Here is a 12,735-nt window from a genome sequence, read left to right on the forward strand (position 1 = left end):
ACCACCAGCCTGTGGGGGGGGTGTGCTTCACAAGTGGGGGGGGTTCTCCTGATTACACAAATTATTAAAAATCGTCATAACTTTATGTGGCTACTTATATAAAATTATTTATAAAGTGTGAATATATACAAGCATAAAATGTATTTTATTGAGCAGTATGTCTGAAAAGTAGAAGAGCATTACAAAGAGAATATAATCCTAGCACTGTAAGAAAATCATTAATAAGTTTTGACATATTATTTACTTGGTTTTTTTCTATTCATATAGGATGTAAGTCAATCTCATCTCTATGACATACAGCTACCACTTCTTGTGTACGTGCTCTGTGTCATTTGGACAGCCATGTCTGGCTTAACGTCTAATGACCCTACGAGGTCAAGTCCATTTTACAGAGAAAGACACTGAAGCTTAGCATGGGGAGGCAAACGCTCAGCGTCACTTGCAAAGCCAGCAATGCGTCTGGGACGAGAACTGGAATCCACCTGGTGTAAGAGCCTGTTAGAGAGAGTATATCAGGATACGGAGTGGGAGAACAATTCAGGTCCTAATACATATATCAGGGTTTATTAAAAGCCTTTTCCGCATCACTAACTATTCGTTCAAAGTCAGTCCTTGCACCTACATAGTTTCCTGTCCGACCACGTCTGTAACTAGTCCTCTGGAGCGAATCCTTAGGTAGCGCTTTTTATCAGCACTCATTAGAAAGAAAACACACGTCACAGGTGAGGGGCCGCTTCCGATGCATTCACACTCTCCCTTAGTCATCCCAGCTCCGTGCTCCTGGAACACAGACACATGTCTCCGCCCACGTCGCTTGGTGACAGTGACCCTGGGGAAGAAGAGAGCATGGGCATGCGAGTCGGCCAGCCCCTCTGGTGCCTAGGACACTTTCTCTGAAGACAGAGACCAGCTGTCTTTACTGCTATTGTTGTTTCAAATACTGTCTTAACAAATGCCCTTGTATATAAATATTGTGCACATCTTTTACTATGTCCTTCCGATATGGTCATAGACGTGGAACTGCTCGTCACCAAAGATGCACTGATTTGTGAGCATGCACGTCTCACTGGACTCTTGATGGTGCTGTGGGAAAACGGACCCTGCGGTGACAGACAGCGACGAGATTCTGGGCAGCGTGCGCAGGGCCAAGTGCACGGATGTTGTCCTATGAATCAGTGCACCTGAAATGCACGCAGTGCTGTTAGCCAATGTTACCCCGATACACTTGATTTAAAAGTATTAACTCTGCCAGTTTGATCTTTTTATTATTTTAATGGAACTTTCTTTGATCACTACCAAAGGCGACTCTCTTTCATGTTATTGTTAGAAATGGCCTCTTCATTCCTTTGCCCACTTTCCCTTTGGGCCTATCTTACTTTAGAATTTCAAGATGCTGAAATGACGTCTGTGCGCTTTGCAAGCGGCTGGGTTAAGCTGTGTTGAAGGCTCCAGCAGAAAGAAGGGTGTGGGGTGCCTCAGAGGCCTTTAGCTCACTGAACAAGCACGTCTGCGCCCCTGCCTGGGCTTCTCTCCGCGACTTCGCTGTGGCAAAGACGGCTAAGTGGCGGCCCAGGCTTGAGGCGGTAACAGAGCGGCCTGGGAAGTCACGGAACGCCGGACACTCAGACCCCTGTTTCGTCTGGCAGCTCTCCCGCTCTTTAATTACATGACCAAGGCCCTGTCTGTGCAGCCAACACTGCAATGTATTCTGACCAGCAACTGCCATCGCAGAAAATCCCAAGACCTGATACGGAAGAGGATCTGGCGTTGAGAAATGAACTGGGAGCCTGTGCTTCAGGCCGTGTGTTACAGTCCGTTCTGGCGGGCTCCATCTGCCCCAGAGCCGACGGACAGGGACGAGCGTGTGGAAAATGTTTACGGATAATGCACAAATTACTCAGAGTAGATACGAAACTACAAAAGTTGGCAGCACACGTACTTTGCGAATTCTAAAATGGTAAATGACCTTGGTAAGTCACCAAAAGAAAGTTGCAAACGCTGCAACAGAACCAAGATGCTAACACTTGCCAAATATCACGAAGGGACTGATTCTCCCAGACTTGAGGAGGCACACTGACCGTACCAAGAGACTCTGTTTATCATTTCTACAGTCAGGATGCTGTGAGCTGATGGTGTGGCAGCCGTAACACCCACTGTTTAAATGCTCAGGAAGCTTGAAATCTTGACCTTCAGTTCACACTTGGATGGCCCGGGCTAGACCTCTTGCAGTAAAGTAACAACGATAAGACTTGGCTCTAATATTTCCAAGCAAAGCAAAAATGATAATTCTTAGGTAAGAGATAAACTTTTTTTTTCAATTCCGGAAAAGAGCTAAATGTTGCTCCAAAAGAACACAAGTTAAAATGTAATTTGTTTTCTAAGGAAGATTTGCTGAAATGACCTCTTAACAGAAATAAGCCCCAGGGGTGCTGCTGTCTCTGCGAGCAAGGGTGCAGTGCGACCTGCCGTAACACGAAGGCGCGAGGAAAGGGCAGAGCTCAGGGGGTTAAACACTCCGCCTAACAGTGAACTTGAACTGATGGAGCAAACAATTTCCTGTCCTGCTATCAACCCAATAAGAAGCCAGATTCACAGCGCCATAGTGCCTTTTAAAAAAATCCCTGTCAGGCACAGTGGAGATTCATTTGATCAGGCTCTTGTTCCTTAGTTAAGGGGAACAGTAAATTCTCCATTGTTCTATGACCAAGCTTTTGACGACTTCTTTATCCACTGAGAATCCCATAAAATAAGAATGAGCACAGTAAAATAATGAATATTTCACTTGGCATAGGATGCTTTAATGTTCCAATAGTTATTACTTAGTACTCTAGATTCTTAATGCTAAATTAAGATGAGTACCCTTCAAAGAACATAATGCTGAAGAATCCAATAAATACGTTAAACTTATAACACATGGTTTGTGGTTATTTTTACATTGCTAGAAATCGATTTGAACCCTGGCTGGTGTGGCTCAGTGGACTGAGTGCCAGCCTGTGAACCAAAGGGTCACCATTTCAATTCCCAAGCAGGGCACATGCCTGGGTTGCCAGCTAGGTCCCCAGTTTGGGGGGGGGCGGGGCAGTGAGAGGCAACCACACATTGATGGTTCTCTCCCTCTCTTTCTTACCCACTTGCCCTCTCTAAAAATAAATAAATAATATCTTTTAAAAAAAAGAAATCTGTTTTCCCATGACACTAAAGGAATTCTACTCTTGATATACACTTCATCTTGCCTACAAACTGCTACTACCAAGTCACTGGGAAAAATGACATAGGTTAATTTTAGGTACCATTCTAGGCACTTTCCAAAATTAGGATGGGTGACACATACCCTTTAAAAGTGATCATCTATAAACACTATAGGTTTAATAAGATATTCAATACAGTGAGGCAGTAATTGACATTTTAAAAGGACAAGTGTTAGTTTTTTCTCTTTCAAGAATTTGCCATTTTAAAGCATCAACAATCCCACAGGCTGCAAACTGCAGTCAGGGATAAAGATAAGACAAGATCCGAAACAGCACAAATGACAGGTATTACAAACCATAAAACACGAGAAATTACCACTTGGGTAACTCAAATGCTAGACTTTTAGAATCTCATCATCTTTCACATTTTCAGAACATACAAAATTCATCTCACAGGTGAGCAACGAGGAAGGAAACCGTGAAGTGAGCATACCTGGTGAAAGCTGGGCTGTGCTCGGTCATGGCCACCAGCAGTTTCAGAGCGTATGCTGGTACTGGGTCAGGCTCCGTGAGGATGGGCTCGTACCTGAAACGGCAGAGTGATTGGCAAAGCACTCAGACACCGAGATGAACATGAGCTACAGGGTGTGCACTTGCAACAGCGGGGAGGGCAGCGAAGGACCTCCCAGGACGCTTGGGAAAATTCAGTGAGACAGTCTACATAAAGCAATGAGTATTGAGCTGCACAAACCACAGGAAATCTTAAATTAGGCATCTATGCCAGGGGTCCCCAAGACCACCCTCACATTCAGAGGTTTGCTAGAGGACTCACAGACCCACATATGGTCACAGTCACGGTGAGGATTTAGCTCAGTGTCCCCTATCCAAAATGGACATATCCCAACAACCCCCACCCCCTACCCTTGGATGCCTGAAACCACAAACAGTACTGAACCCTATATACACAAATTTTTTCTATACATAGATGAATACAGTTTACAGTTTCTTTTGCCATGTCCAAATTGCCAGCATCACTACTCTTGTACTTTGGGGCCATTATTAGTAAAATACGGGTGACTTGAACACAAGCACTGTGACACAGTGACAGTGAATCTGCAAACCCAGGTGGCTACTGAGTGACTCACAGGCCAATAGCATGACAGAGAGGATATGCTGGAGAGGGTGATTCACATCGCGGCGGGACAGTACGAGATTTCGTCACGCTACCAGAATGGCACGCAACTTAAAACCTATGAGCTATTTATTCCTGGAATTTTTCTCTTAGCATGTTCAGACCGTGGTTGACCACGAGTAACTGAAAGTGTGGAAAGTGAAACCACAGAGAGGAGGGGATGACTGTAGCGCAACACAGCAAAGACCCCGATGAATCAGAAGGGAGAAGGCGCAGGCGGGCCTGGAGGATTCTGGGCACAGAGCTGCTCGGGCTCCCAATCTCCCACAAGGGGTGGCCCAGAGTCCTCTCTCCCCCAGCCACAAAAATGCAGCACATGTGGGTTAGGTTTCTGCCCACGGAAGCCAGTCAGAGTCTCAAGCAACCAAAGTGTTCACTGTCCAACAAGTATCAAAACGCTAGACTCCCTAAAGGAAAGCGGGTGTCCGATGCAAACCACAACGTCTGCTCCGACAGTCTAGGCTCCATCAACTGCCCTTGGCAAGTCAAGGTCACATGAGAGCCCTCCAAGGGCCAAGTTCTCATGTGCTGGCCATGGGCCGTCCTTCTAAGCAGGCCTTTTGAAGAATAGTGGTCTCAGGCCTGTCATGTCAATTCTTCTCCACAGTATTCTAATTGAAACTTAAAAATATGAAATAGAAGTTATTACCAGAGAAAATAAAAATCAAAAGGTCTTTATCAAAACTTCCCACAAAAAAAGTTTAGACTGTGCTCCCATGCTATTTGCTAGGCAGAGGCCAGTTTACATACTATGTCAACCTATCAGGTTGAGCTATCCATTATAGAGCACCATGGTGATGCTTGATTGGACGGATGGGTGGATGGGTGGATAGATGAGTGTGTGCATGGATAGATGGATGGATGGATGGATGGGTGGATGGGTGGATAGATGGGTGGATGGGTGGATAGATGGGTGGATGGGTGGATAGATGGGTGGATGGATGGATGGATGGATGGGTGGGTGGATGGGTGGGTGGGTGGTGGACAGACAGATGAAAAAACTCACCAATCAACTTTATGACTTAACTATTTAGAACAACCAACAACTAAAGGGGGAGCTAACTATCCCCAGAAAATCCAAAAAGTATATTTAAAAATCCTTAACATGTAGCAGATGCTTTTCATCTAGAGAACAGGGCTCCAGGCTCCTACTCAGGGCCTATTTACTCTCATTTTGAAAATGATTCTATAAACAGACTGAATTATGCAGTCTCTAAGCCCACAGCCATTAAAAAGGAGCCAAGAAAAGGGATGGGGGGGGACTGTTACAGAAAGGCAACCTGAGGATTATGAGTGGGACTTGAAAGCACAGGAAAAACAAAAGAAAGCAAACCCACGAACTCCAAACCCACTACTCCAGGGAGTAGTCTGGGGAGCACTTCGTGCAGAGGAAGAAGCCGCTCTTACCGCAACGGGACCAGTGGGCCCATCACACACCGTAATGTTCAAAGTGCAGGACGTGAGTCAGGAAAACGTTCAACTGTGTAGTGCTGTGTTTAAGGAGGTGGGAAATACCACATTTCAGAAAGTCTTCTTATAAAACATTTTTAAGTTATAGTAGTTAAAACATTTGCCCATGTATGATACAAGATACCAAATCACTCACAACAGAATCATAAATAAAATATTCATAAAGCAAAGAGAACAGTATATTTAAATAAGTAACACAACCAAGCATAAGTAATTTTAGAAATGAAAAATCTCAAATTTAGGAGAACAATGCATTTTATTATGTGAACAAAATAAAACTCAAGGAAACACCTTTAGAAGTGATAAAAAGATATTCACAAAATTTAACATCCAATTCAAACAAATTTTTTTAAAGGAACGACTCTTTGCATACTAGAGAGAAATCATTATTCTTTTCTCTAACAGTCTTATAAAATAAAAAGCTCTTATCATCATAAGTCAGTGGTACCAAAGACTATTTTGCAGTTCGATGACTTGCTACAAGAACTCATAGAACGCAGAAAAGCCATTACACTCCCGATTATGGCTAATTCCAGTGAAAGGGTACCGATTAAAATCAGCAACGATGAAAGGCACATAGGATGGTCCTGGCTGGTGTGGCTCAGTAGACTGGGCATCAGCCTGTGAACCAAAGGGTCACTGGTTCAATTCCCAGCCAGGACACGTGCCTGGGTTTTGGGTCAGGTTCCCAGTTGGGGGGGTGTGGTGGGACGTGTTCAACCAACCGATGTTTCTCTCTCTTTCTGCCTCCCTTCTCCTCTAGTTAAAAATAAGTAAACAGAATCTTGTTTTTTAAAGGCACATAGAGTATACAGCCCAGGAGGGGCCAGGCACAAACTTCCAGCTGTCCCCTCGAAGTGAAGTTGTGTGGACAGGGCTCACACCTCCCAGCAAGCAGGTGTTACTGCTGCCCCTGGAGCCCTGGCTCCCAGGGTTCCATCAGGGGTCAGTCACAGAGGCAGGGGGTACCTGTGTGGCTCACCCCATTACTCAGTCTCCAGCCCCTCCGGAGATCACACTGACACAGTGCGGCCCGAGGCCCTGCCTGTGATGCACAGTTAATGGAAATGATATGGCTGATTCAAGGCCCCATGTACACTGAGACCCTCTCAGTAGGCAGGATATTCCAAAGTCTCCAAAGTTACCTTCCGGAAGGTGATCAAGGGCCAATTTCTTTGTAATGTGCAGGATTGGAACAGTGCACGTCTCTAAATTAATCCTTCAGGACACACACCCTTAGCAGAAAAACCGAACCCTGCTGAGTCTAAAGTGTGGCATTAATAAAAGACCAGAGAAGAATGAGCCCTTCTATGGCTTACCGGTGCTTTGAAATTGTCAGGCAGAGAATTTCCACTGAAATGGGGGTGAGAAACTTGTGATGAGTCACTCGGGTGTCCCAAGGTGCCCAGCGCCCACCCCCCCCTCACTCCCAGATTAGCTGAATCACCCAGGAAAGGACCACAAGCCCAGGGATTTTAAAGAGCTTCCTGCACAATCTCCTTACATTCCTGCGTGGAAAATGCTAAACAAAATGCAGACAACTTCTGAGACACACACTAGAGAAAAATCTCAATAGCATAAAACATTTTAGAACAAATTTCACCTTTTTTAATAGAATCTACTAGAATACAAGTAGGTAGAATCTATCTACATTTAAAAAAAGAACACTAATGAGACATCACTGACTGAAATACAAATGTCTCGAGGTTGTCTGAGGTTGTCTAACCTTGAAAGAGGAGGGAAGAATGAAGCCTATACCGGCCTGTGCATGAGAATTTTTTGCAAAGACTATTGTTATGTTTTTCTCCCCTTGGGGGGAAAACATATAAAAGTCATAATGGATATATTTAGAATACAAACATTGAATATTTTTAATGTATTTTAGTTCAAAGAGAGGTTTGTAATAGTCAGCAAGACCTCGCCAAAAGAAAGCTGTGATCGATAAAGACAGATGATTCTCTTCCAAAGACAGATGAAGCAGCTGAACTGATGGCAATGGGATCTCGCGCTGCTCTGAATGCCACTTGGCAGAAAGAAAAAAACAAAAGAAACCAATGGTAAGCCCGGGCCCCTGAAATGGATCCAAAGGAAGGCAACCAGTGAGCAGCTGACCCACGCGATGGGCAGGGGCTGCGGAGGAGCCCACGATGGGCTCCTGAGCCTGGCCCTCCACCCCACATACCCCGAGCCTGGCCACACACGGAGGTCACTACCAAGTCAAGAGTACACCGTCCAGATAGCACTCCAAGATCCTCCCCAAATAAGGGGCCTCGGCTAGGTCCCAGTCGGCTGGAAGCCAGGCAGAAAAAACCATGCATCCATCCCAAGTTCACATCTATTCCAAAGGGAAGAAAACATCTAAAAATCACGTCCAGGGGCCCAAGAGATGGAGTCTTCCCAGTCTTGTCAAGCACCAGCAGGAACCAGTGCCCAGCCAGGTAGGTTGGCAGAAAATTCAAACGACTACCTAAATATCTCCGAATTATTGAAAGGCTATATTCTAGGGATGTGACCAAAGAATTGGCCAAGTGCAAAGAGGTGCCTATCTCGCTGGGGGGGAGGGGAGGAACCATACCACAAGGAGGTCCACTCTGCTGGTATCACGCCACACCCTGACATTTCACATCTCCATGGAGAGTATCTGAGAATTGGGGGGAAAAGTGTATTCCAGAATATCCGTGAAACTTTAGGAGAAATACAGGGAGGAAGAGTCTAAATAAAAAGCTAAAGTACTTTATAAAACCACGATAATTATTACGTGTCGGGAGGGATCAAGAATACACAGATAAGCCCTAGCTCTCTTTCTCCCTCCCTTCCCCTGTCTAAAAATAAATAAAATCTTTTAAAAAAAGAATACACATATAAGTTAAAAGGAAACAAAGGTGACAACAATGGACAAGAAAGTAACAGATAGGGAGTTAGAACGGTCAGCTCTCATCTTATAACATGTATTGTCAATAAATTAAAAATCTAAGTGAAAAACTTCAACAATATTAGAATACTAAAATGTGTAAACAGTCACATAACCTTGGGTGAGAAGGCCTATTCAGCATGACAAGAGAGAAATAAATAAAAAATATATTTACAAAACATTATCCCAAAGACTTAAAAGTACTAAAATGATCCTGATCAAAGATGAAAGAATATTTAACCTTATGTAACCAAATTATTCAAATCAAGGCGGGGAAAGCACTGCACCTAAATGCATTGATTCAGGCGCACACTCAAAACATAAAGGAATTAGGTAAAAGGAAAAGAGCAGAACATTATACTACTTCTTTCTGGTGTAAAAATATTTATGAGTTAAATTTTATCTGCAAAAAAAATTTTTTCTATGGAAGCACTAAAAATGAAATACTCCTTTCTGCTCCGGTTGCCACCAAAGATGGCTAACTAAGCTCATGCCTATTTTAACACAGAATGCACGTAGTTAAGCGACATAATACAGAACCAAATGATTGGCCCCTTAACCACCGGCACAGAAACCAAAGGCATGACTTTTGCTGGACATTATTCTAAAGACAGGTGAACAATTCTACAGTTGTGTTGCCATTTAAAGGGTAAGATGATTCTAATTTGTAAGGAAAATAATTCTCAGATTCTGCAAAACAGAGCCTTAACAATTTATGAAGTCGGTATGGCCCTGGTAATTGCACAGGTCCCAAGAGAATAATAAAAGGGAAAGACAGTACTCATTTCCCCAGGAGGTAAATGCTGAATGCCGGATTGTCATAAAAAATATCATTAGCACATTTATACCGGCATGATCTCTTTTCAGTATGATACACCCCCGCCCCGGCCGTGTAGCCTGGATGGTTAGAGCATCGTCCCAAAATGCTGAAATTATGGATTCGACCCCCTGGTCAGAACACATACAAGAAGCAACCAATGACTGCATAAATAAGTGGAACAACAAGTCAATGTTTCTCTCTCTCTCTCTAAGAATCAGCTAACAAATACTTTAAGAAAAACACAATACACTCAAAGCTAAAAGAAAGCATGAAAACTAAAATCCTGTTGGCAAAGTGGTTCCAGTCTACTGAAGGCAAACTGGGCAGCGAACTTTTCCCATGGCCGCTACCTGGCTCAAAGCCTTCCAAGGAGAGACAGGAGGGCAGAAGGAGGGAAGGCGGGGCTTCCTATCACGGCATAGTCACACAACATGGCACATGTGTACACATATCAACATGTATTCTTCCCCCAGAATAACAATGGTGTGTTTCCCAGTGAAGAACCTAATCCCATTGACAGCTAAATATTGAAAGAGAAATGCCCTCACCTTATGCAACAAATCTCAAAAAAAAAAAAAATGTTCAAACAGTCAGCAAAAGACTACTTTCAATACTAAGATCTCACTGATAATGACTTCAATATTAAACTTCTGAGAGGTGCTAATTTTTAATTAATAAGGTCACTCTGGGCTTAAGTTCTATTAAGTACTCCCTCTTCTCTTCTGCATGAACCTTTAAAATTAAATCCTGTCTCTCTACTGAAAAAGAAGTCATGGTAGTTTTCCCAGTATGTGTGGTTATCCTTCTCCCCAGAAAACAAACTTTTCCTCATTAATCATGCAGATAACTCAGTTATGTTACTGGCGTTCGTCTACATTGAAGAAAGGGGGAGAAACTGAAAGGGGGGGGGAGGGAGGAAGTGAGGGCACATGCACCAAGTGAATGGCGGGACCAAGATCTGAATGCAAACATATTTCAACCACGAGACGCAGGTTACCAATGACCAACATCACCGACTTAAATAAGTAGAGTTTTCTCGAGCTGGTAGCAGGAGAGAGAGAAACTGCAAATATGGAGGGAGTGGAACTGGCAAACTCTTGCTGATTTAAAGATGGAAGGGCCACTAAAGGAACATAACACAGCCCAGACAGAGGACTTTTGTTCTACAGCTAAGTATTGGCTGGCTAATGTTTTCCAAAACAAGTCCAAATCCTAACCCCCAGGACCTGTGAGTGTGCCCTTATCTGGGGAAAAGGTCTTTGTGGATGTAGTTAAGGACCTCGAGATTAGATCGTCCTGAATTTGGACGGCATTAAATATAACGACAGATGTCCTTGTAAGAGAAAGGCACAGGCAAACCTGCACAGACACACAGAGGAGGAGGCCAAGTGAGGACAGAGGCAGAGTCTGGAGGGCCGCTGCCATAACCCAGGGCTGGGGCGGCCACCAGAGGCAAGGAGAAGCCTGGGCTCTACATTAGCGTCTCCGAAGGAACCAGAGCTGCTGATGCTTGGATTTCAAATGTCAGGCCTCCAGAATCAGGAAAAGAGTAAATCTCTGCAGTTTTAACCCAGTTGTTTCACAGTCATTTGTTATAGCAGCCTTAAGAAACTAATACGGACTGCGAGAAACCATTCTGCCCACAACCGGTAGGAGCTGGGAAGCACATTTCTCCCAGAGTCTGCAGACAGGGGCTCGTCCCTGCAGAGAGGCACCTAATTTCGGCAGCACCAGTTCCTGGGCAAACAGCCAAAGTCACACTGGATGTCTGTGAGCTTCTCACCTACAGAGCAAGACCTCGTAAACAGATGCTCATTTAAGCCACTGAGTATATTAACATTAGTGAATGCTTTTAAGTCAGATTTAAAAATTTGAGGGTGAGCATCCTTCTCTTGCTCTTGGCATTGATGGCAATGCCCTTGAGGAGTACTTCAAAATTCTAATCAAAGGAACACTAGGGTTCTGGGAGACACTGACAGCCCATGGGAAAGAGTATCCTAACCTCGTATAATCTGGAGAAACCCTGAGCTCCAGGAGTTTAGACGAGGGACCTGTGAAACCCAAAAGCAAAGGAACAGTAAGCGCGCAGAACGGCCCAGGAGGGGCCTGTGCTCCACGGCAGGTTTGTGAGCATCGAGTAGGCTCTCAGTGTTTTACTGAATTCATATTTAAGTAAACATGTTTACCTGAACGCCTTACAAATTTCTTCAGTTAGAAAATGATTAATTTCTGAACTATCTGGCTCTACCCAACAGCACATTCCATAAAGTCAGTGATATGCCGGTGACATAAGACGCAGTCAGTTAGCGTTAGTGAGCGAATGGGCCAATGAAGGGAGAAAATATTCTCTCCCAAGCTTCCTTCCTGTGGCTCTCACTTGCAGATTTCCACCGGGAGGAAGAGGGTCTGCCTCCTGCCCACCACTCCGCCTCCTCCACACCCTGGTCTTCTCCATTCCTGCCTGGGGCGCCCTCTCCTTTTCTCCCCAGTCACACCCAGGTTTCAAAGCCTAACCCCAATACCATCTCCCTGTAAGAGACATTATCATCCTCTGCATACAAAGGGCACTAACCAAACACTTGTCACTGAAGTTCATCTCTTTAGAGAGTAAAGCATGTACACTGAGAAACGGTAATGGGCCTTCGATATTAATTCCTCACTTATAAAGTCGGTCATTGGTGGTATGTACGATAGATGTGGTGATGGTGAGTTTAATGCGTCCACCTGACTGGGTCTCAGGATACCCAGTCATTGCTTGGACACTATTCTGGGCGTGTCTACGAGTGTGATTCCAGATGAGGTCAACATTTGAGTCAGTGGACCAAGGAAAGCAGATTGCTCTCCCTGGTGTGGGCAGCCTTCATCAATGACACTGAAGATGGAAACAGAACAGAAAGGCTGAGTGAGAGGGAGCTCTGCCTGCTCCGACTGCCTGCAGCCGGGACACTGCTCTTTTGCTGCCTTGGGACGGGAATGGAAACATCAGCCTTTCTGGGGGGCCCAACCTGCCAGCTTTCCCACGGCTACTTGACCCCATCGGCTCTCCCGCGCCTCCAGCCTGCCGACCGCAGATCTTAGGTCATCAGCCTCCAGAGACGTGGGAGCCGAGACCTTCCCATAAGTGTCTTTCTCTCTATATATACACATACATCCT

At 44.7% G+C, this 12,735-nt stretch overlaps 1 protein-coding gene across 5 annotated transcripts in view; it reads right to left on the reverse strand.

Moving 5' to 3' along the window:
• ULK4 (unc-51 like kinase 4) overlaps positions 1 to 12,735 on the reverse strand; it is a 307,020-nt gene that overhangs the window by 185,406 nt on the left and 108,879 nt on the right. For all 5 annotated transcript variants that reach the window (XM_037030547.1, XM_037030549.1, XM_037030551.1 and 2 more), the window contains exon 30: positions 3,682 to 3,774. In XM_037030547.1, coding sequence (XP_036886442.1) covers positions 3,682 to 3,774 — 93 coding nt within the window. The remainder of the gene's footprint in view (positions 1 to 3,681; positions 3,775 to 12,735) is intronic.

This window comes from Sturnira hondurensis, unplaced genomic scaffold (assembly GCF_014824575.4).
Source record: "Sturnira hondurensis isolate 20B ecotype Veracruz unplaced genomic scaffold, ASM1482457v3 Scaffold0020787, whole genome shotgun sequence".
Classification (NCBI taxonomy): domain Eukaryota; kingdom Metazoa; phylum Chordata; class Mammalia; order Chiroptera; family Phyllostomidae; genus Sturnira; species Sturnira hondurensis.